Source organism: Mchenga conophoros, linkage group LG12 (genome assembly GCF_057382185.1).
Source record: "Mchenga conophoros isolate Kocher_MC1m ecotype Shallow Benthic linkage group LG12, M_conophoros_male_GT1.1, whole genome shotgun sequence".
In the NCBI taxonomy this organism is placed as follows: Eukaryota; Metazoa; Chordata; class Actinopteri; order Cichliformes; family Cichlidae; genus Mchenga; species Mchenga conophoros.
Window position 1 is genome coordinate 5,701,676 of NC_140537.1, and position 25,112 is coordinate 5,726,787.

The 25,112-nt window shown below is 41.9% G+C and overlaps 1 protein-coding gene across 2 annotated transcripts in view; it reads left to right on the forward strand.

Moving 5' to 3' along the window:
* The window catches only part of cdca2 (cell division cycle associated 2), a 32,472-nt gene extending 7,587 nt beyond the window's left edge, over nucleotides 1-24,885 (forward strand). Inside the window, exons 4-14 of one of the 2 annotated variants that reach the window (XM_085293446.1) lie at nucleotides 2,316-2,481; nucleotides 2,919-3,073; nucleotides 5,760-5,889; nucleotides 9,396-9,718; nucleotides 10,588-10,639; nucleotides 10,746-10,820; nucleotides 11,214-11,362; nucleotides 11,508-11,570; nucleotides 11,817-11,888; nucleotides 20,936-21,095; nucleotides 21,283-24,885. In XM_085293446.1, coding sequence (XP_085149572.1) covers nucleotides 2,316-2,481; nucleotides 2,919-3,073; nucleotides 5,760-5,889; nucleotides 9,396-9,718; nucleotides 10,588-10,639; nucleotides 10,746-10,820; nucleotides 11,214-11,362; nucleotides 11,508-11,570; nucleotides 11,817-11,888; nucleotides 20,936-21,095; nucleotides 21,283-22,151 — 2,214 coding nt within the window. In that variant the 3' untranslated portion in view covers nucleotides 22,152-24,885. The remainder of the gene's footprint in view (nucleotides 1-2,315; nucleotides 2,482-2,918; nucleotides 3,074-5,759; nucleotides 5,890-9,395; nucleotides 9,719-10,587; nucleotides 10,640-10,745; nucleotides 10,821-11,213; nucleotides 11,363-11,507; nucleotides 11,571-11,816; nucleotides 11,889-20,935; nucleotides 21,096-21,282) is intronic. The other variant, XM_085293447.1, reaches the window with a different exon arrangement.
* Nucleotides 24,886-25,112: the final 227 nt, after the last annotated feature.

Here is a 25,112-nt window from a genome sequence, read left to right on the forward strand (position 1 = left end):
CGTGGATACATAACAGACAGAAAACACAATTTTGAGTGTTTCGGGGCTCCTTTAATATGACTATACTACAAGGATGTGGTCCATAATGAAAACTGCAGAGAGCACAAAAGCTGCTTTTCTTTATGTGTTTGTTTGGATTTTAACTGTCTCTCATGCCTGATCTGTTACATAAAGTGCATCAAAATACCGCTATTTAACCTGAAGCATGTTAAAGAAAGTGACTCTTCAGGTCTCACTGGATGTAACTCAGCCGCCTGAGATTCATATTCCTTGGGGTTTTTTTTGTTTTTTTTAATGCTTAGCTACTGCCAGACAGAGTATGCAGAAACAACAAACAAAAGCCTCCCACTGGATATTACTGTTCATAACTATCAGAAATGGGTTATAGCTGCAGACCTGTTGAGCATCAAGTCATGTCAGTAATGCCACAGAACAAAACTGAGACAGAATGTTCGAGGAGGAGTATTAGTGTCACTAACATAGAAGTTCATGTGTATTCAGCTAGCTTGGCAGAACATCTGAAAACATGTTGTTTTGGTCCTTTTTACACTGTTGGGATTGTAACTAATTGAAGATGGATTACAAAAATATTGATTCTGTTGGTGGTTATACAGTCAATCAAATAAACACAAGGTGATTTCCACTTGTCCTTGGTTATGGGACAGTGTGTGATCTGTGTGCATTTCTTGGGGATAAAGTTTAGTTTCAGAGCAATATGTTAGTGAGGCTGATGAATTACAGATGAATGGCATCACTGAAAATAAATACGTTCACTATGAATTTAAATTATTTTCTGCAGCTTTCCTCGGGCATCAGTCTCTCTCTTTGTGTATTTTATATTGTTTATCCTTCTCCACGACCTGTTGCTCCTGACTGAAGTAGGCAGCGTTTGATTGGTCCATTTTATCCCCCCCCCAAAAAAAACCATTAGATGCCTGCAAAGCAGAAAGCCTGGGTTAAAAAGGAAAGTTAATAGATGCCGTTATGATACGGATTATCTCTGTATCATAACATATTGGGATTCTAGGTTTTGTCGAGCCGCCTAATGCATTGAAATCCCAACTTTGGCAAGCTCACTTTGTTGTATGCGCTTCTGTGTTTTCAAAACTCCTGTTAACATCGACTGACACGTCTACAAAATAAGGATTTTTCTCCGGCGTGGATCATTCTTCTCAGCATGATCTGAACCACAGTCTGCCATGTCTCAGCTTTTTGGAGCGTTTTTCAGTTTAGTAGACAGCAGACACCCTCCGAGTGTGACTTACTCATGTTTAGTTACGTTTGTTGCAGTTTGGTTGCAAAAATGTTGCTTGTCAACAACACAACTGTAGATCAGCCTGTTACTCTAATTATTAAAAGCTGAGAAATACACAAAGGGTTTTGAATAATGCACATTTATATGGAAAGGGCTTTTAAATGCAACACTTCTGTCTCAGCTCACCTGTCTTTAAAGTCAACTTTTAAGAAATGTTCATAAATGCAGTAAATGACAAATTAAATGGAAAAAATGGCACAGAGTGTCTTAGTAATGTTGGTATTCCTCCAAAAGAGCTTCAGTCCACATTGGCATTGATTGTACAAGTGTTCATCAAACCATTCAGTGAGCCTTCATCCCCTGTGGACGGAGGCACTATCGGTGTAAAAAAACGCCACTCTCAGGAAAGAAATGTTTCATCATCACGCTGAACAACTTTGTACTGATTGGCATTGATCTTTCCTCTGAGGGCAGCAATGGACTCAAACTATGTCAACAAAATACCCCCTACAGGATAACATCTCACTGTTCAGGACTCCCCTTTAATTTATTTAGTTTACTTAACTTTTACATTTGGATGTAGCTTATTTGCTCGTTTGTGCATCGCTTTGTACCTGATAGTTGGTCAATAATCGGCATTAAAGGCTCCAGTTGCCTAGGTAACGCTCCAAATTATTTACCACCCTTGCATATGTTAGTTAATGGTATCATTCACTCTCACTGGGAGGCACTTGGATCGATTACTTCAAAATGCTGAAGGTTTAACTTGCGGCCCATCCAGTTTACATCACCAGCAATTCTTTCACCGACCACTGCTTACAGTTTCACGTTCGGTGGTCTCTGGTTGCACCGTTGCTGTTGTGGATGCCCCTTCATTGTGACTTCCCTGTGAGATGATGTTCGGTGAAGTAAACCGTAACACTTGCGGATTGTGTAGATAAAAATCTGCATGATAGATGTGCTGCCACTCTGTAATACCACTTTTGTAATTTCAGAAGTCTCTGGCCTGTCAATGCACATCACTGAGCAGATATGTTTATTTTGCTGTATCAACTCTCAGCTTGTCAGAAGTAGCCCCTTCCTTCCCCGGGTCGCCTCCACGCTGAGGCAGAAGATGGCTTCCTTCCAGAGCCTGATGGATGTGGAGGAGAATGATGCCTGTGATCCGGTGCCAGCGCAGGACAGCAACACTGGAGGATGCATCAAGACAAGAGATTATCTGTCTGGTGAGGCTGCCTCATTGCCACAGGATTAATAGTTTCATTTTTCATTGAGGATCCATGCCAGAAGGATTTCTTTATGATGTCTAGAGGCATCGTTCATAAAGCAGTGGATTAATGCGCTGCACCGTATAAGCCTGACTGTGACAACATCTTACAGCAGGGATCTCCTCTGAGCTTGGTCATCTTCTTAAATGGGCCCAGTTTCTAAGCTGTTTGTTACTGAAGTGAGACTTTATCTCTATTCCTCTGATCAAAGGTGTTTGTTTGTTTTTTCCTTTTTTGTACCCCAAGCTGTGTTTTTATCATATATTATTTGAAATTTGATATTTTCTTTTCATTTAACTTAGATGCTCCCAAGTCCCATTTGTTTTTCTATGTTTATCTAATATGCCTTTTTTGATTGATGTTGTTTTTTTTTTTTGTTTTTTTTTCACTCTCAGATGGGAACAGCCATGATGGAGGGAAGGAGAACGACCCTCCAATGATGCCTACACCCAGCAAGAGGAGGCGCACCAGCAGCCCCCCCGAAGGCTGCAGTGTGGAGATTAGAGAGGCCAGCATGCCTACCCTCTCCTCCACTTTGATGGAGCAGGAGGTACACCGACTCACTCTGACTCACTCACTTAACTGACTGCTGTAAATAATTTAGCTAAAAGGTTTTTACCTCTGTGTGCCTGGCTCCCATTGAAGCCGTCGATTATTTTTAACGCCTTTATGAACGGTAGATCTCAGGGCCAAACAGGATTTTTTTTTTCCTTTTTTGACTACAAGCTTCCAAAAGGAGAAATAAACCAAAGAGCACTTTGATGCGAAATATGTTTGAGAAAACACTGCCAGTTAAAAAAATTTTCTCCCTACACTAGACAAAACACTTCACAACTCCACAACTTTATTAGTGCAAAAAAAAAAAAGACATCAGTGTATTTTCACTTAAACAAGCAGCTGTTTTTTATGTGCATTAAAGTTATATAAAAATGTAACAGTGCAAATTTCTTGCTGACAGTTTAACCGAAAGGCATTTCCAGCTGAAACTGGCCGACATATCCTCAGCATAACCATGTATAATATCCACAAAACTTAAAAAGAGGTTATACACACACAACACGGTAATATTATGTTGAAGCACAGTACGTATCACTCCGCGAGGCTCCTGCCTACGATAGCCGTTATGCTTCGACAATTCATCAAGCGGTGCGGCTTCGTAGCTTAGCAAAGTCGCACTAAAACATTTGACAGATTTTCGAGCGCCGTGTACATAAAATTGTTTCGAGGTCAGTAAACACAACCAGAATTCATACATAACGCACACGGGATTATAAGGGGCTCTGTCGATTTTCAGAAAAATCAAAGGATTGATTTTAAGTGTGCCGTATTTTCCAAAAAACACGGTAATAACGACGGCCCGCTAGCATGCTCTACCAAAAATAGTGCTTTGTTGTATATCTGACGGACGAACGCTAAACCAGTTCCACACCGCTGAAGTTGCAGCATTTTTACAAACCAATTCTGGTTCATCCGTTTTATTCAACTATCCGCTTTTGCTCTTCTCATTCTCTGCTATGCTTTTCCCGCCATGTGCGTATGTAAACAAAGGCACTGCGCATGCACGTTTTACCCATATTCTATCGTGAGATTTCATTTTCTTATCGTTGCCCAACATACCGGTATTACCGTGAACGGTATGATATGGCCCAGCCATAGCTGCAGTCACACAGATGACTGTACCACAAAACAAGATTAATGGGTTAGCGAGATATGTCAAGCTTAAAGTTAGTTTTCAGTGTCACCAAGACACAGACTTTGTTGTGGTACCCTTGATTTCCCACTGGGATTTCAGGTTTTGTAGAGCCAGCTAAAACAAGGAAAGTCTGAATATATCAAAGTTGCTTTATAGCACACCCCTCTGGTGATAACTGGGCAGATGAATTCGGTATACACTGGTCCATCTAACAGCCCAGCACTGTGCAGCTCATTTGGCTTTCTGAAGAAAACTGCACAACTAGCAGCCTTGCTATCAGTGGCTTGTTCTATTAACAGATGAAAGCAGGTTCTTAATGAGGTCAGTTGACAAAGTATGAAAGAGTCTGGAGGTACTGTGGTGAACATTACACTGACTACAACATCATCCAGCATGTACAGTTTGGCAGTGGGCCAGTGATGGTCTGTAACTGTTTAGAATGAAAGTTAAATCCTCAGGCTTTATGAGTCAGTCGCTACAGAACTCCAAACTTCATGTGGGAGGCCTTCAGATTGGCTCAAGAACAGTTCATAGAGAGCTTCATGGAATAAGTTTCCATGTCTGCATTGACCCAAGTGTAAAGTTTGGACGGGGGGGGAATCATCGTGTGGGGCTGTTTTTCAGGAGCTGAGCTCGGCAGCTTACTTCTAGTTAAACTCTTAATGCTTCAGCATACCAAGACATTTTGGATGATTTCATGCTGTGCGAACAGTTTGGGCGTGTCCTGTTCCTGTTCCAACTTGACTGTGCACCAGCACAATGACACAACATGGATAAGTGAGTTTGGTGTGGAAGAACTTGGCTGGCCTGCACAGAACCCAACCTTAACCCAACAGAACACCTTGGGGTGAATTAGAGCTGAGACTGTGAGCCAGACCTTCAGTGTTTGACGTGCTTCTGGAAGAATGGTCAAAATTCCCATAAACACACTCATAAACCTTGTGAAACGCCTTCACAGAAGAGTCGAAGCTGTTATAGCTGCAAAAGGTTGACCAACATCAAATTAAGTCGTATGGATTAGGAATGGGATGTTACTGAAGTTAATATGCATATCAAGGCAGACTAGTGAATGCTTTTGGCAATATAGTATGTGTCAGTATTTCAGCTTAAATATTTTGATCTGATGTGTTGATGGTTGTTGTCAAGCTAGGAAACAGAAAATAAGCCCAGTTTTTAGAAATGTTACTATTCTGTTGTTCGGAGTCCTTTTCACACTCGTGTCCTCTTGTTTGTGCTTTCATATAAGGTAGAACATTCTCGGTTATGCCTTCTGATCTTTTCCAAGTGATTTTTGGGGCTATTCATGATAACTGAGCAATTCCTGCTCTCATCAGAAGTGTCTGCAAAAAAAGATATTTAAAGGATGCCTGCTGTGAACTGATTAGATGAAATGATTATGGTTGTTCTGTGCTCCAGTGTCCTTCTGGATTTTATGTACAAAAAATTATGCTAGTCTTGGCTAAAATGCAAATATCTGTTCTCTGTGTTCTGTCCTTGTCCTTGAACTACAGAATGAAAGCTCTCATGTGTGCTCTCTTAATAGGATGAGGTCTTTGAACTCCAAAGCCTCAGCCGACCACCTCCTGATGATCCTGCAGCCGTTTCGCCACCGCAGCGTTCCTCCCCCTTCCGCATCCCCTCACTCCCTTTGTTGCCGGAGATGAAGCCCACAGGTGAGCACATGTCGCTCTCTGTGGCCTTGTTAGAGTAACTGACCTTTTATCTTGGTTTAGCCTTTGAGGCTCGATGCACAGTGGCTTGCTCCAGTGTAGCCAAAGGTTCCGCTTGGCTGAATTGGTGCATATTCAGCGAAGAAGTCGATGTTCGTTTGAGTTGCCGTAGTGAAGAACATCATGCATGTATTTAGCAATAAGCAGTTTAGAGCGTTGGTGAATTAATTTTTTAAAAAAAGAGAAAAAAAAGGCCAATATGGTCTGATATAAGGCTGCCACGATTAGTCGATTAAAATCGTCGACGCGTCGTTTGAAGCTTTGTAAGATCCCAAATGACGCAGGAATAAGTAGCAGGATTTAAGAGTGTAATAACGGACTGAAACAGAAGATGGCAGCACTGCATGTACAAGGATGCCAACTGCCGTTAAACCCCGAAGAAGAAGAAGCTGTGTCCCAGAATTCATAGCGCAGCCCAGCTCAGTTTCCAACAATGGCGGCAGCTAGTTAGTTTTAATATTACTCTTATTATTCTTTCTGGGTCACAAAATAAATGTTTAACATATTTTCAGGCAAGAATGTAGCTGTGTAAACCTCAAATATCTGCTCAGTTTATCAGGACACCACATATTTTCAAAAGCGCTCCGACGTTTTCGGAGACGTCTGTTACCCACTAGCTCGATATCTAGCCGGGGTTTAACGCTCACTAGAGCCGGTGAGAACACCGGACTCCCGGCAAATCGTTTTCAAACCCACCGCCGTCTTTCGCTACTCAGGTTAAGCATGATATATAAGTCACTTAGATAACTTCAAAATGTTATTGTTTGGCTTTTTTAGTATTTTATTTGTTCCTGAGTAAATCGGTTTGGCTGAGAAATAAAGTTATAGTTTTTACACAGCTGAATAAACGTCAAGCAGACAGCTGTGTGAGATGCTCGAGAATATACTCCGGTGTCCTGTTATATTTTAGATAGCAGACGGCTGAGTTTATTAAACTTCACTGAAACAACCTGCATATTTCATTAAAATGTAATAAACTATCATCTTGTCTTTATTTTTAGTTAGCACATACCGTAAAAACACTTCAAGCTAGAGCTGGGCGATATAAGATTTTTTTCATATCACGATATGGTTTTTTTTTTTTCATTTCAGGCGATAACGATATCTATCACGATATAAGCCAAATAACTATATTTGTAAGATTTAAATGTGCCGTTGCTCACAAGTAAAATGTGAAATAATCAGCAGCTTGTTTTTATTTAAATATTTATTTCCCATAATAAGTTCAACAGGGTAGATGTACTTAAGGAACATGAGACTTTTTCAGATAAATAAAGGCAAATATTGCAAACTACACAAAAGGCAGCCGCTAAAGCGTTTAAGTTTCAAAATAGAACAAACGAAACAGACTAAATTGTCAATTCCACTTAGAAACAAAATATTAATTCTAAAAATAAATCTTAGTTTGTTTTACAGAAGAACAGACAAAACTGACTAACTTTTGTCAATATCAAATAAACTGAGAACTAAAAGGAAATTCTCAATCTCTCCTTGTTGTATAGCTTAGCTTTTCAAACAGTTTTAACAGTTACTTTAGTCTGACAAAAGCCGAATGACGAATTAGCGCTTCCAGTCAGAGACTGAGGCTACGTCCACACGTACACGGGTGTTTTTGAAAACTGAGATTTTCCGTTTTCGTTTTAAAAAATAATCCCGTCCACACATAAAGGGAGAAATGAAGGAAAACGCTGCTATGAACATGCCAAAGCAGATGGTGGAGCTATATTCCTAACCGTGCAGAAATGTTGGCCAATCAGAAGTCTAGAAGCCTCGGTGGGAAAAAGTAAACAAAGCTGGGGCATAGAAGCAGAACCGAGTCATATGTGTGGAGGGACAGTAACTGTGTGTATATGTAAGCATTTAAACACTGCAGAGAGTAGAATTGACAGTAACAGTATTGTAGAAATTCATTTCACCGAAACAATAACGTGGCGCACAGTGTGACGTCAAACAAATGCGCACACCTTGGACGCTGCGTTTTCTCAGTTTTTCTAGTCCACACGTAAATGCAAAAACGAAGTTTTCAAAAATATCCACCCTGGCCGGAGTTTTTAAAAATCTTTGTTTTCAGTGACCAAAAACGCCGTTTACGTGTGGACGAAAGGTGCAAACGCATAGAAAAATCAGCGTTTTCAAAAATACCCGGGTACGTGTGGACGTAGCGCATGCACCAGTTTATTGTATTTCCAGACTTGCTTTCGGCACATTTACAGTGCACGCTACGCTGTTTTTTGTCAGACTTGAAATAGCCGAAATACCTTCACACTACGGAACTTCTATGGCTCTTCCGTTCGACAATCTCTCCGGCGTTGGAACCATCATCTGTTTTCTCTTCGGTAACCTTCGGTCACGCTCGGTTGATTTTTCTAGTCGGCACACTCATTTCCTCCATTACCCGCTGGCTGCTTCCCAAACAAACACACGTGCGGCTTGGCACTTGTGCTGTACGTAACAAGTCACGCGACGTGACGCTGCGGCTGTGATTGGTTCGGCTCTGCGCTACTTAATTTGGATTGGCTGTTCTTTTTTTTTTTTCTTTTTTTTTTAAAGAGGACTAGCGGCAAGGTCTATCGCGATAGCTTAATTTTTCTATCGAGGAAAAGTTATATCGCGATACATATCGTTATCGTTCTATCGCCCAGCTCTACTTCAAGCTGTAAGCTAATGATAGTTATATAAGAGCAGATGCTGCTGGTGCAATAAGCTGTACGTTTTACGTCCAATAGATGCACGTTCTGATTAGTCGACTATCAAAATAATCGTTTGTGGCAGCCCTAGTCTGATAACAGTTGTGTGATGTGTCTTGCTGCACCAAACACCCACTTCTATTTGTAAATACCAGATCAGAATGTACTGATTCCAAATACACAACTTTAAAAAAATGTTTTCTCATTTTGTCATCATGCACATCTTTTTTTTTTTTTTTTTTTTTTTTTTTTCCTTCTTCTTCTTCTTCTTCTTCTTCTTCTTCTTCTTCTTCTTCTTCTTCTTCTTCTTCTTCTTTAAACAGTAACTTCGACAGTCTTATACCGACACTGGCTACGTACACGCACGCACGTCTGGTTTGCTATCCTTGTGGGGACATCCCATTGACATAATGCTTTCCCTACCTGCTTAGCCTAACCCTAACATCAAAAATGAATGCCTAACCCTTACCCTAAACCTAACAATAACCTAATTGTAACTCTGACACGAAGACCTGGATTTTGGTGGATTGGATTGTCATGTTGATAAACAAATTTTCAGCCCTACAAATATACAAACTATGCCGGTCTGACTTTTTTCCTCTATCAAAAACCTTAATTCAGTGTTTATTCACGTTTCAGATGATTAGACAAAACAAGGCTAATCTATAATATCTCAAAGTCTCTCTTGGTGTTTATTACACAATGACTCCTGGAGAAAAGAAAGTACATTTTTGTGCATTGTATGGATTTTCTATCTTGCAGGAGAGGAAGAGTCCAACGGGACACCCACAACGATGACAAAGAAGAAGAAACGTGTGCGTTTTGGAGGTCCCCTCTCTCCTGAGTTTTTCGATAAGAACCTGCCTCCGAGCACCCCGTTACAAAAGGGAGGCACACCGGCCCGACCACAAACTCCTGGTGGGAGCTTACACCTTCGTTCAGTGCTGAAGACACCGCAGAGTGAATCCAAGACACCCGAATGTCGGCCCGACTTCAGCAGCCCGACTGCGTTTGGTGCTTCTCCTACACTCACAATGCCTTGCAAGTCCAGAATGCACTCTGAGGGAGACGAAGAGGAGGGAAAGGTAGATGAGATTAAACTGTGTTGCCAGTATGATGATTACACTTTACATGTAATAAAATCTTAGTTACAAAACATTAACATTTTCCAATGACATCAGCTACAAACAGGCTTTCCACAAGATAATTTGTTCGTCTGTTTGTAACCGCCCTGTTATCTATTATTGTTACATCCTGTGAGGACGTGGGAGTGTGTGGGCGTGGTGTTGTCCTCTCCTCCTCCTTCTTTCTTGTCCCTCCCCTTGTCTCTCTCTACCCCACCTGCTGCTCATCTGCCCTCGTTTACCACCAATTACCTTCCAGAGGTGAAATAAGCTGGAGGAGAGCAGTGTGGGTGTGAGTGAGTGACCGACCGACCCACCCACCCACCGTGCGTGGCTTGTTGCGAGTAACTCAACTGGGCAGTGGTTTTGCTTAAGTGACGGCGGCCTCCATTTCTTGGTTTGGCCTGCCTGGTTATTGCTAATAGCAGCGTTGCTGTCTTTTTCTGTTGAAGCCTTATAGTTGTTTTCTTAGTTGAAGCGGTCACCATCTCTTTGGGTTGGCCTGTCTGATTTATCATTAAAGCAGCGTTGCTGTCTCCTTCTTTTGTTACTGCTTATATGATTATTGGGTTAATTAATTATAATAGATTTATTTTGTGTTAAACACCTCTGCCTGGTGTCCTTTTCATTTCAACCCGGATCCAACTGTTACTGTCCCCCACCCTCTTCGCCTTGCTTTCATGTGGGGGCGTAACAATTATTGTCTGCTACCTGCTGCTGTTAGCTCTTGTCTGTTCTCTGCAAGGCTCAGGATATGACCCACGATCTGGTCTTGATTATAAATATTAGTCATCAGTAAATAATACTGCTTTTCTATTTTCTGGTCCTAGATTGTTTTCCCTTCGGTGGAGGAGATTGGCTCTGCTGTGGCGAGTGATACAGGTTGATTACAGTTTATTGACCCTGAGAGAGATGGCTTATTGTCTCCAGTGGAATGCAATTCAGCTCTGATACGATAACAGCTTTCTTTCATTTGTTTCATTTTCAGAATGGGCGTGGGATGCCCAGCCATTGAATTTAAACAGTGCCTTCTACGAGGAGTCTCTCTCTCAGCTTCTGACAGGTAAACAGCTGTCATAGCTTTTTTCTTTTAATTGTCACTTAGCTTCCTGTCCTCATCGATCTACTTCTGTAACCTCTATTTCTCCAGCAAATCTGAGTACACCAGCGTAAAAGACCTTGTTGTGTGGAGCTGAATCACGTCAGGATTTTTATTTTTACATCATATTAAGAAATTAAGCCGCCTTCTGCCTCTCTAATTATAAAAGAAAGATTAAAACAATCAGAGAAGTCAGAATGAGAGGCATCCTTAAACCTCCTCCTGTTGGTTTAAAAGCTGCACAGTTCCTTTTGTCAGTTGGACTGTATTAATTTGTGTGAATCATTTTTCCACGCTAATCAGCCGAGTTGTTATAATCAGTTATTGCTATAATCTCAAACAGCTGTAATACTGTAGGTTTTCCCCCAGAGTCTGACACCAACCCCAGCACAACCTCCCAGATGGATGACCAGTCTGAGCCTGACTCCCTGCCAGAGAAGGAGAAGCAACCAGACGCTGGAGTTGGAGGTCCAACTGCAGCCCGATCCAGCAACAGAAGGAGAAAGGTCTGCCACATTTAAGATTTTTTTTTTCCTTCAAATTCTAGGATACATCTCTGTGAGCTCATGGGAATGTTAAACAAAATACTCTACCAAAATAATTTATTACCATCCTCTAGAGAATTTTATTCTGTGCAATTTCCTCTTGCAGTCAGCACCAAAACAAGGACTTGGAAGCGAACCTCAAGCTTGCTCCAGCAGCCGAAAGAGGAAGGTATGCTGTTCCCATAAACTGCATGATTCACGTGTACAAATGTCCATTTAGAAGCAAAGATGGCCTTTTTTTTCTTTTCTTAATCATTTGGAGGTCATAACATGTTCCAATCTAATCTACTGTTTAATTCTGCTGGATGTGAGCTTAATCACATTTAAGGACTTGGTGAGTGTGTGAGTGAGTGTGTGAGTGAGAGAGAGTCAGTCTATATAATATATCCTGGGGTAAACGTTTCTGTTCCCCCAGCTGCCAGAAGAGAGTGAACCTGTGAAGAGGTCGGCACGGTCTGCTGCCAAGTTGGCCTCTGGGAAGATGAAGGTGAGTTGGATGAGTGTGCTTGTTTGATTTCTCCTTCCATCACTTCACTGAGGGCTTTGCAGAATTGTCTTTTTACAAGCTGTCATGTAGAAGATGGCTACACAATCTGACTATGACTTAAGGTCATAGTGAGTATGTATTCATGTTAATATGGCCCATATAGAGCTGCAAATAGCACATCTGTGATATCATGTATAGTGGTAATGCTGATCCTTATTCATAAAGTTGTGCATGAGTGGAGAGTCAACACTGCTGTCACAGATAATTACACAAAGAAGTTTGATGAGACAAAGTGAGATTGTTTGTGCTTTATATCGTAGTGGTGAGGTGTATATTGTGGCACAGAACCAGAGGAGACGTTACGGTTTGATCTGACTATGCAAATTTCCACACCATGAAGTATTTAGTATTTAGTATTTATTTATTTATTGTCATTGTCAAGAACAATGAAATTGCGTTTGGGGCTTCCATACAACCCAAAAAAAAAAGAAGAAAATAATAAATACCCCTTAAAACCCAAGTGTACATATTTAACCCAGTGTGACTCCAATGCAATAAGACAATCCTTAGCAATAATGTTCGTAGAAATTCAGACAAAGACCTGAGAAACATGACAAAATACAACAATGCAACCCATTCAATATTATTGTACTGTGAGATATGATATCAGATATGATAGTTATCTATTTAAGAAAGAGGGGGGGGGGCAGGAGGGGGAAGAGAATAAAGATATGATGCACCAATGCAGACCAGTTCATTGCTATTAAGAAGTTGGATATGGTTATTGTCCGTGAGAGGGGGGCAGAGAGTTCAGGAGCCTCACAGCCTGTGGATACAGGCTGTTGGCCAGTCTGGATGTTCTGGCCTGTATAGACCTGTACCTTCTCCCTGAGGGCAGCAGATGGAAAAGGTGGCGCGCAGGGTGATGTTGGTCCCGCAGGATACTGTGCACCCTCCTCAGACAGCGAGTGGGGAAGATATTACTGATCTCTGGCAGACTTGTTCCAATAATTCTGCCAGCTTCTTTCACCACCCGCTGGAGTGCTTGCTGATCGGCCTTGGTGCAGCTGGGGAACCACACTAGAAATCCATACGTCAGAACGCTGCTGATGGCACAGTTGTAGAAGTTCAACATCAGAGATCTGGGAATGTGTGCGCTCCGCAGTCTCCTCAGGTAGTAGAGGCGCTGTCGGGCCTTCCGTACAACTGAGGTGATATGGTTGCCCCAGGACAGGTCCTCGGTCACAGTTACCCCCAAGAATTTAAAACTGCTCACCCTCTCCACCGCCTCACTGCCAATGAAGAGAGGCAGATGGTTGTTATGACCCCTTTAATAATGGGTTCTACAAGGACCTGTTATAGCATATTGTTAGGTTTGGATTTTAAAGCTGGCAGCAAAGCAACTTACACAGGGTGAAATGTTTCTGCTGATTAATAGAAGTGGAATACCATGAAACCATATGGATCCATTTATGTAGTATTTGGCTACACACAGTGAAGGGTTTTGCTTATGCAGCCCACACGGACATACATGTACAGTGTATACTGGTGGGAATGACACTCCATAGGTCAAATCTGGATTGGTGTAAAGGTTTGCATGAACAACACTTTTTATGTTATGCCATCCTCCAGTTACCTCGGGAGTGGGATGTTAGAATTCCAAGTTGGTGTGTACCAATAGGAAAATTGGAAAAGCATGAAAAAAAGGAATTCATCTATATCAAGCAATACAGCATAATACTTAATGTAAGAACAACGCTGAGGACATTCATGGATAGACTCTTATCCATGAATCCAAGATACTGCCGCCCTTTTGGATCGTTAACTCTGGGTTTTTGGGATTGTTCCGACTTCCAGATCAGGACATTCAAATTGGGGCAGCGTTCCAGATGAAAATTCTGTCTAGGACCTTTGTGTGATATGTCATCCTAATCCTGTATTGTTAGCATCGGTAAACTGATAAGCTTTTATCACTTTTTCAGCATCCGGGTTCCTTAACTGTTACATTAAGATTAATGTTATTGGGTTTATATTCTTATTTCACTATTGTACTGAGAACCTACTGAACCATGACCTCGCATCTGAGATAGGGCTGGGTGATATATCGATATATTTTTATACGAGATAAGATGTGACAATATCCTTAATATCGATATAGTATATGTTACGTTATAATTATACTTGTGGAGCCACAAGTTTGCCTCTCTTTTGTCCACTTTTGTCTCTACGCAACATTACTCCGCCTCGCCTCTCTCCTTCACTGAACACAACTCCTCCTCCCCCATCGCTTCACCTGCAGGCAGCGACAAAATGGACGCGGCAAATCTCTGCTAACGAGTTACTGCGCATCGCCCCGTGCGTGAGGCTGGACGGTGTCAACGAGCTAACCAAGCTAATGACCTAACCACTCTGGGCTGCACGGCCTAAAATTCTTTTATTTTCTCAAAAGTTGACAGCGCGCCTTATGTATGAATTTTGGTTGTGCTTGATGACCGCGAACCGATTTTAGTACGACTTTGCTAAGCTACGGAGCTGCACCGCTTGATGGATTGTCGGAGCATTACGGCTACCGAGGAGCCTCGCGGAGTGATACGTACTGTGCTTCAACGTAATATTACCGTATTGTGTGTATAAGGACCATAAATGGCACCTGTTCAGAGTCATGGTTACGAAGCGGATTTCAAACTCCAGGCTGTCAGTCACGCAGTAAAACTCGGGAACAGAGCAGCTGTGAAATCTGTCTCTTTGTTATTATGCTCAGCGTCTTTGTTTACATTTTGACTGCACAATTGTGAGCTTTTTGTTATACACAAAAACAACATTGTTTTAGTTTATTTATGGAGCATAATTTATTTTTGAGTAATTTTTTTTCATGTACATCTATGCTGTATGTTAATAAAAGTGCCTGTGTGACATCTGGGAAACAGCTTTAACTAAGAACTCTTTTTGTTCTTACTTTATGGCTTAAAAAAATATCGAGATATACAGCGGGGAAAATAAGTATTTGACACATCAGCATTTTTATCAGTAAGGGGATTTCCAAGTGGACCATTGACACAACATTTCCACCAGATGTTGCCATCAAGCCAAATATTGACGTCATACAAACAAATCAGAACATATAAGTATACAAGTTAAACCACAATAAATAAAGTGAAATGACACAGGGAATAAGTATTGAATACATGGAGATAACAAGGGGCAAAATGACATAGAAAGCCAGGAGATCACCTGAAATCTGTCAGTATTGATAGAGAAATCCTGTCCCCTATCAGTACTAATTGATATCAGCTGCTTTAGTCCTAATTGATGGCCTATAAAGGCTCCTCATTACCCAGAAGGCACACAGGAAAGACTTCATGATGGGTAAAAGCAAAGAACTCTCTCAAGATCTTCGTAATCTTATCGTTGAAAAGCATTTTGATGGGAATGGTTATAGGTGCATTTCCAGAATGCTGAATGTTCCTGTGAGCACTGTGGGGGCCATTATCCGGAAATGGAAAGTGCATCAGTTCACCATAAACCTGCCACGATCAGGTGCTCCACGCAAGATCCCTGTCCGAGGAGTCCAAAGAATAATCAGGAGGGTTCTCCAAGAGCCAAGAACCACTCGGACAGAACTTCAGGAAGACCTTGCATCAGCAGGTACTGTTGTTTCAAAGAAAACTATAAGCAATGCACTGAACCGCCATGGCATCCATGCACGCTCACCACGCAAGACTCCATTGCTGAACAAAAAGCATGTCAAGGCTCGGTTAAAATTTGCGCAACAGCATTTGGAGAAGCCTGTGGATTATTGGACGACTATAGTATGGTCAGATGAAAGCAAAATTGAACTTTTTGGCAGTCATTCTACACACCATGTTTGGAGAAGAAATGGCACTGCTCACCACCCCAAGAACACCATACCAACAGTCAAGTTTGGGGGTGGAAGCATCATGGTTTGGGGCTGCTTTTCAGCAAGGGGTACTGGCAGACTTCATATTATTGAAGGCAGGATGAATGGAGAGATGTACCGGGACATTCTGGATAAAAATCTGCTGCCATCTACCAGGAAGCTAAAAATGAAAAGAGGGTGGACATTTCAGCAAGACAATGATCCCAAACACAAGGCCAAGGAAACAATGAAGTGGTTTCAAAGAAAGAAAATCAAGTTGCTTGAATGGCCCAGTCAATCACCTGACCTAAATCCCATAGAAAATCTATGGAGAGAACTGAAGATTAAAGTTCATAAAAGAGGCCCAAGGAACCTTCAAGATTTAAAGACCGTTTGTGTGGAAGAATGGGCCAGAATCACTCCTGAGCAATGCAGACGACTGGTCTATCCATACAAGAGGCGTCTAGAAGCTGTAATCACCAACAAAGGCTTTTCTACAAAGTATTGAATAAAGTGTGTTCAATACTTATTCCCTGTGTCATTTCACTTTATTTATTATGGTTAACTTGTATACTTATATGTTCTGATTTGATTGTATGACTTCAATATTTGGCTTGATGGCAACATCTGGTGGAAATGTTGTGTCAATAGTCCACTTGGAAATCCCCTTACTGATAAAAATGCTGATGTGTCAAATACTTATTTTTCCCGCTGTATATCTTATATCGCCATCCAGCTAAAAATTATAGAGATATGAATTTTGGGTCATCGCCCAGCCCTAATCTGAGATATGTATCAAGCGTGACTAGGGCTGCTCAATTAATCGAATTTTAATCACGATTACGATCTGGGCTTTCAACGATCATTAAAAATGACTGAGCAGATTATTAGCCCCTCCCTCGTGCTTTACTCTCGCGCTGCTCCGTGTGGCAAATCCAGCACACCTCTCTGCATTTCGAACACGTTTCACAACAATTAAGAGCAGCCAGTGTTGCCAACTTAGCGACTTTGTCGCTATATTTAGCGAGTTTTCAGACCCCCTTAGCGACTTTTTTTCTAAAAAGCGACTAGCGACAAATCTGGCGACTTTTTCTGGTATTATTGGAGACTTATTTATGACGACTTTTTGACGTGAAAACGCGTATCGCTCTCTCAACAAGCAGCGGGTGCTGCCGTGGGCACCTCACCCGTGCCAAAGCTCTCCCAGGCGGAGGATAGTCCTCCCCCGCTGTTATCAGGGCAGGAGATGTTCACACCTATGCGTCCAAAGGGCAAATGAATCGCGCATGAGTGAAGCCGCTGCTCCCGCACTGACTGTAACGCAGTCAGTTCTTCTTTTACTGTTATGCTGTTTTGTGGATCACAAGGTTTAAAACTACTTATAAACAAACACTCTCACACACAAAGTAACTCCACCAGAGCGCCAATTTCGGGTCACTTTTGCCAGTCCAGGCCCGGATATAAAGGAGCAGGGTTGGAATTGTGACATTAAAAAACAATAATTGCTAAAAGAAATTTAATTTGTAGTTCTAAATAAATTCTAACTGCATTTAGGACGTTTTTTACTCACTTTATGTCTCTTCCACGATGTTATTTCTCTCTCCAACAACGTAGGTTACAATTACATTAGCATGACCAATTATACAAATTAGGCGGTGACGTCATTTGGCGACTTCTAGCGACTTTTAGGACAGCCAATAGCGATTTTCCTTACTGAGGAGTTGGCAACACGGAGAGCAGCGGTCCCCAACCTTTTTTGCGCCACGGACCGGTTTATGCCCGACAATATTTTCATGGGCCGGCCTTTAAGGTGTCGCGGATAAATACAACAAAATAAAACTAGTACCAGTACCGGAAAAAAGAAAATTTATTCATAACACGTGAAAAGACCAAGGAAAACTGAGTAAACGATAACAAAATAACGCTGAAAACCGATAAAAACCCTGAAAACTATACATTTCACACCTGAGCCTCAACTCTCGCGGCCCAGTACCAAACGACTCACGGACCGGTACCGGTCCGAGGCCCGGGGGTTGGGGACCGCTGATTAAGAGGACCCGAGGGAAGCTCGGAAAGCTAAGCAGAAGTTATTTGGAGAGGAGAGTGACTGCTGTTGGTTGAAAAGAGAGGTAAAAAAAACTTCAGTGGTGTGGAAACATTATGGGTTCGCGGAGTCAGACGTGGATCAAGTAGACATAGTGTGTAAACTTTGCTACAGTGTCGTAGCTGCACCACAGAGCAACACTGCAACGTTCACTAAACAGATGTTTACATTTTTCATTTATTTTTTATATTGCAAACATTTGCACTGTTATCAGTATTTGCACACTATTTTATGACAATCTTTAAAGTCATTATTCAATACATTGTTATTGTTAAATAAATATCGTCAAATAATCGAGATCTCAATTTCAGTGAAAATAATCGTGATTATTATTTTTGCCATAATCGAGCAGCCCTAAGCGTGACTTTTGTGTACTGTTGGGGATAGACCAGATGAATAGACAGATCACAACCTTTTTAGTCTTTCAATCATAGAAAAATTTGGAGATGATCTGTGTTTTTGTTGTCAAGAGATCCTGTTTTAAAACAAACAAAAAAACAACACAATAGTTGATCCATCCAGTTTTTTTTTTTTTATCCACTCAACTGTAAAACGATGGTGAGTGTACTGTCGTCACCCTGCCGGGCGGGCAGGCAGGCAGCATAGACACGCAAATTTGTTAATGCAATAACTTAAGAATGAGGCAACATAGAAGTTTCACATTTGGGACAGGTTTGATTCCTGGTAACCTCAAGGTTAGAGCTTTCTGAAAATCATGTGAATGCGATAACTGAAATGAGGCAACATACAATTTTGAAATTGGTACTATTGACTAGTTTCACACTTAGTCAATAGTACTAGGAGGCTGAGGGGTAACACTGCCAGCCACCGGTAATTTCTGGCATGTCTGTACACAGCAGACCCAAACTAATTTCCACGATTATTAAATACCTACCTCATTAAACAGCTCACAAACATATACATCACTACCTTTTTCTTTTTTTTTCTTTTTTTAATTCAAGGAAATGTGATGGTATTTACAACATCCATGTATTCACAGTGAGTAGGGTAGGAAGTCACAATAGGGCAGAAGGAAAAGGAAACAAAGCACAGAATAAGATAAAACATTGACAAAACCACTGTAATCATGTGTTTGCCGACTGGACACGTACTGCAGTTGACTATGTGGAAGCATTTGTGTGACAGTGATTTATTTTTAAACATACATGCTCTTACTAGACTTTTTCCCCAACACACTATGATCACCTAACATCCACATGTCACTTTTCTATTTTCTTTTCCCTATTCTTCCCATTTTCAGTACTTTAGTTGAATGTGCATTACATTTTCATGTGTCAACACTTCACTAGTGCAAAGCATAAAAAAGGTAGGATAAGTGAAATGGGTTTAGCCCAGGGCAGGTCAAGCACACAGGGTCCTGATAGCTGTCTAGACTGAAGCTCACATTACTGCAGTCCACTTACTGAGTGTGCAGTGCCCAGCTCATGTCCACGGGATCCATCATTTCCACACTTCCTGTTCATCGTCTGTGTAACGGGTCTAGTATTCTGGCAGCATCGTGTCAGATCGGATGCTTGAAGTAAAATATCTGTGTTTGGTTTAAACCAGCCGGTGGAACTAAAATGAGGACAGATTAAGCAACTCAATGTCTTCTTTCTCACCTCGCATGTTTTCACAAACATATCCCAAAGAAAGTTGGCAAACAAGCCATCATGTTGTTTTCAGTTTGAAAGCCCACGTGAGGCGTTCGCCCAGTCAGATGCAGCCCAGTGTTTACACGGTTATGAGAGAGAGAGCTGCTGTCGAACACTGAATGGCTGCAAAGTGTCCAGTCCTGGGAAGCAGGGAGAACCCTCACAGGCAAAATAAAAAATTTCCCCCTTAGACACAAACTGTAGCCGTACTTTAGGTTTGTTTTTTTTCTTCATAGATTAATGCTCCCAGTCAGGACTGTATTTAAAGCTCTGTGTTCAGATCTGTCAAACAACTTCTTCAGTTACACTCTCAGGCTGTGCGATATGATGAAATATATCGGATGACAGAATTAGAACATCTATCGTTTCATATTATACGCTATTTGTCTCGTGGTGTCGCAAAATACAGTTTATTTTTTTCATTGTTTCGATGGTCACAATGTGGATGCAGCCACGAAGAATACCAGCATGGCCAGTGAAGATTATACAGAACCAGTTAGCACCAAACAGAGGGACCTGGTTAATTATGAAAGGTCTGACAAGGACCAGAAAAATGTATCATGCAAATTATGCTCAAACCGGTTCCCACCACAGACTCAAACACACACAAACCTCGTCTACCACCTACGCAAGAATCACGTGAAAGAGTATGGAGAGAGTTTACGGATGAGAAGCAAAAAAGAGCCGTCAGGTGCTCAAAATAAAACTTAGACTCAAATGTTAGAACGGGCTTTTCTCCGCAGCACGCCGTGTAATGAATACAAAGAAAAGGGCAGCTGTTATAACTTATATCTAAAAATATATAGCTTCATGCATTGGTCAAAACACTCGACTCCAGGTACACGACGCCCAGCTGAAAACACTTCACACAAGTTTAGTTGCCTGAGATTCACAGAATTTACACACATTGCACTTTTTTGTGATATATATCGTTATCGGGATGTGAGATTTTGGTCATATCGCGCAGCCCTATTACACTCCATGAAATGCAGACAGCTGATGAAAATGAAAGTGCTGTCTGACTACAAGACACACTGATGAGCACAAAGTGTCACCGAAGCAGAATCGTAAGAATCGGAGGATGAAGCAGATTATTACTCCTGCAGGGATTCAGTTTTCCATCTTAAAGGTTTTATATCCATAACACACATTTGCCCAAGAGCATGAGTGAACATTCTCCAGCAGTTTCTTTAACTTTGAGCTAATTGATAAAATATTTTCAGCTTTTTTCAATTTTATGTTTGTGTTTATAAAATATGTTTGTGCATTAGATAATCATTGTATTATTAATGAAATGTGCAAGATCGAAACACTCTGCATACCATATCAGAGGTGGATACTTGCCAGCTTTAACGCTTCTGCAGGCTTGTCAATGCAGAAATTTCTAACACTGCAGTTTGTTGGTCCCCAGATGACCTCCAGCACAACGCGTCGATGGAACAAGGACGTAGACCGCTCGCTGTACGGCTCACGTGAATATGCCTCCAAGAACCCCGCCCTGAGTCCCATCACCGAGAGGCTGTCCTTCATCAGTCAGTCTCCAACAGCACAGGAGACTCCTTCAATCAGCTGTAAGGGTAAAAAAAAGGAAAAGAAAGTTGCCAGTGTGTGATTTAACCTGTGGTTGGAGACGGTATCAATGTCTGGATGTCAAACTTTATTTTAGTTCCTAAAAAATGAGAACCTTTGGATTCAGGGGAAACCAGTGGAAACATTTTTTTCCTGAGATTTTTCTTTTGTCCTCATTTTTCTTCACAGCTCCAGATCAGGAAACCCAGCTGAATCCTGAGGTAACTAATGAAACTCAAGTGATACACGACCTCGCTGTGACAAATGCCTCAGAAACCACTGTAGAAGTTTCTGTCACATCGCCCAGCTTGAGTGAAAAAAGTGCCGGGCAGGACAGCAGGCTGTTGGGGGTGAGGGTCAGAGGAAGACGACTGAAGAAAAGGAAGGTCAGTGTCGCTGACAGTGACCTGACCAGAGGAGAGACAGAGCAGCAGCTCTATGAAGAGCAAACCACTACAAGCCTTGAGCTATCAACGAGAACCCCTTCTGTACATGAAGAGAGACAAGAAGACACTGTTGAACTTTGTGCCCAGACCTCTACAGATACACCCTGCACAGAGTCAGAATATCCCGTGAGTGCACATGTACCTACTTTAGACTGCCTGAACAGCACAGAGCCAGCACACGGCAGGAGGAGCTCTGTAAGCAGCTCAGTGACAGCGGAGCAGGAGAACTATGTAAAGAAGCACCAAACCAGCTGTGAAGAGGAGGAGGAAAGACAGGGAGACCGAGCAGCAAGCTCACAGGAAAACATCCAGTCAAGCTCTGATAGCCAGGAAGAGGGGGAAACGGCTCATGTGGACCTTGCTCCCTGGCAAGCTGACTTTAATTTTGAGGATGTGTTTAAACCAGTTTGCACTAGAGGGCAGCGCTCAGTGCGGCGCAGCCTGAGAAACCAGAGCAACGCTGAGAACAGCAGCAGTGCAGGACTCACCTGGCTGCCTCGTACCTCTCCCGAGTCCAGCAAAGAGACCCGCAGGAGGACCCGGGGCCGTCGGCTCAGTGCTGCTCTGCCCAGCCAACCGTCACTCCCTGAGGAGGCAGGAGATGCCTCCTGAGATCATTTACCTAACTTAATGAACTGAGATTACACTTAGCTAAAACATTGATTTTTTTTTTTTTTCTTTTGTTTCTTTCTCTGTGAATTATTAGAGATGACCAGCAATTTGTGAGTGGTTTCCCTCCAGTAACTAAGCTAGTCAATATGCTGAGAGCTCAATCATCTCTGCTGACCACCTAATCAATATCGTGGCACTCGGCTGGTAATCACAGTGCATCTTCAGTCTGCCTCTACAAAGTCACTGGATCAGGAAATGAAGTCAATATCTGCTCCTGAGGCTGGACGAAGATGGCTGTGTCGCATTCACCAAATGTGTCAGCCAAAGGCAGGCGGGCTTTACACAGAGAACTTAAATGAATGTGCTCAAGTAATTCTGCTTAATTGTGATTGGTGGTTGTTGTTGTTGTTTGTTTTTTAATAATCTAAACAGTTGTGGTTATTGAAAAGCAGATGCTTGTAAGGTACAGTTTGAACCTTACAAGCATCTGCTTCTAACTAAATATATTGCCTCCATGTAAAGATGGCACATTAGAACAAACTGTGTTCATTTAAAAGGATGCTTTAGATTCATTTAGAGCAAATTAATCCAGATAATAAAGCAGCCGCTTGTCTCCACAAACGTGACGTTCCAGCTGTGTGTGGTCACTCGAGTTCAAGTGCAGCAGCTTTCCCTTTAGCATAAACCGTCCTGTTCTGTATTTTAAACATGGCCAAATGCCTGAAAGTAAATTGACCTCTAACCTCCACCCAAGTTCCAGCGGTTATTGATTTTTAAAATCTGTTGCTCAGTACCGGCTCCATCCATCTGTCACAGAGGGCAGTAACAAATTGAGTTTCAGATTCAGTTCACATAGGAAAATTGGCTCGCAGAATGATGCATGACTGTAATCTATCAATCACTGAGTAATTGACTGCCTCCTTTTACATCAAGTCAGTCACTTGGCTGAAGGACGACAGAGGTTTTTGGCCCCACTAGTGATCTGCCAAGGCCTTTTTCTGCTCTCTATTCCCACCGGAAGACAGATGGACAAAATCATAAACCCACTAATGTGATGTTGTGTGGCTGCAGTGGGGCCACACTGCCATCTGGTGGCACTCTTGCAGAATTGCTGCTTATTGATGTGCCGCTCCTGGGAGGGTGCGTCAGGAAATGATGCTACTGTCAAGAGTGGGAATAATATAAATGTGTGGAAGTTCAACTTTATGGATGGCTGCTACTGCTTGGAGAGAGAAAAAACACACAGACTAGGCTCGTGTGTGTGTGTGCGTTTTTCTGCTCGACTGTGACACTGTGTGTTTGTCTGCTCTTGTCTCTTTTAAAACTTGTATCATCTTTGTAAATGTGCAGTTTATAGAGTTGAAGCCAAACTGCTGCACCTCTATAATATGAGTGGGTGTTGGGTGTGTTGTCTGTGAGAGAGAGCGCGGGAGAGTGTGTGTACGTGAAGGGTGTGAAGCCCCTGTCCCTGGCAGACGGGCATACTGAAGGCGGCTTAACACAAGAACAATGGGGTCCTTTGACCAAAACGACACCCCCAAGACATGTGGCCTCCTGTCACCGTGGCAACCCCCCATGGGACAGAGCAGGATGACAGCTGGAGAGGAGGACTTACAAAAATGGAGTCCATTTCTTTCCACTGAAGCTCTCCCGGCTCTATATCTTTTCCCCTCTTCCCCCGGGCCTCCTCTACACTTTGGCCCTGGTCAATGCAGGATACATCTCATTTTACAGCTCCGTGTGATTGACCTTACAGGCTTCACTTGCCACCTACAAATCCTCCAGAGGGAAAAATAAATAAATTAAGAATCAGCGCCAACAATAAATCAGCTCTTTATTGGCTCTCATTACTGTCCGTAATAAGAGCGCATTGAGCGTCGCAGACAAATACGCGGCTGAGCCACAAGATTTCACACTCGCTCTGCTCTTGATTTTACGCCTCATTTTAAAACGGATGAGCACTTTCTGTACGAGCACAAAGAGACATAATCAGTTATTTGTACTTCCAGATTTAGAGACCTTGGTCTTTCAATTAGTTAATTAGTAACTGAATGGTATTAAGTTGTCCCGCTGCCTGTGGCCTTTCTGCGCTCTGTGCTGCGAGCCTTCTATTATTGATGTTCAGAGGCACGATCTGTAAGCCATACACAGCTCTCCTATGGAGCTGAAGACAGCAGGAGGAGGGCGACAAAACAAAAGGCAGGACAACAGCAAGAGACCCTCGAGCTACTCTGTTTGGTTTGCTGTCCCAGTGTGTCTGCATGCTGCGACTGGCTCAAACCTGTTTAAGAAAGCTGCCTCTACACACAGACGAGAGGGCGTAGTATAAATTCTTCATGCCTAATCTAGGAATCCAATACTGGGAACATACTAGGACATCGTAATCGGTCATTTAGTGCTGCTACTTTAAAGCAGCCTTGGATTAAAGTTGGGCTCAGAAATTTTAACAGTGGAGCTTTCAATTTAATTTCCCTTTTAGTCTTAAGACTAGGGTTAATCCATGTGTGGGAAAGTGTCTGCACAATTACAGCTGTGACTAACAATTGGGTAATCTGTCTCATCCCCCCCAAAAGTGTCCATAATCATAAAGAGAGCGTTTACTTTTTTCATAATTCCTGTTTCCATAATGGTTGATCTAACGTTATGGACAGCTATTTTTAATGCAAATATACATTTGTAGTGTTCATATTTACAGAAAGCAGGGAAAGAAACATTAAAACTATTTTTCCATTAAGATGCCAAATGCATTTCTTTATTTTCATTCCTGAACAGAAACATTAGTTGTTGAATGTTATGCTTGATTCATTTCTGACTTCTAAGAGAAGTCCATAGTGGGTTTTTTTTCTGGTATAAAAAATGTGATTTAAGTCATTTTTAGTTTTAATGTTTTTGACAGATTTCTCAAATAGTTTTGTTTTCTTGTTTTTATGACAAGTGGTCTAATAAATCAGTTAAGCACAT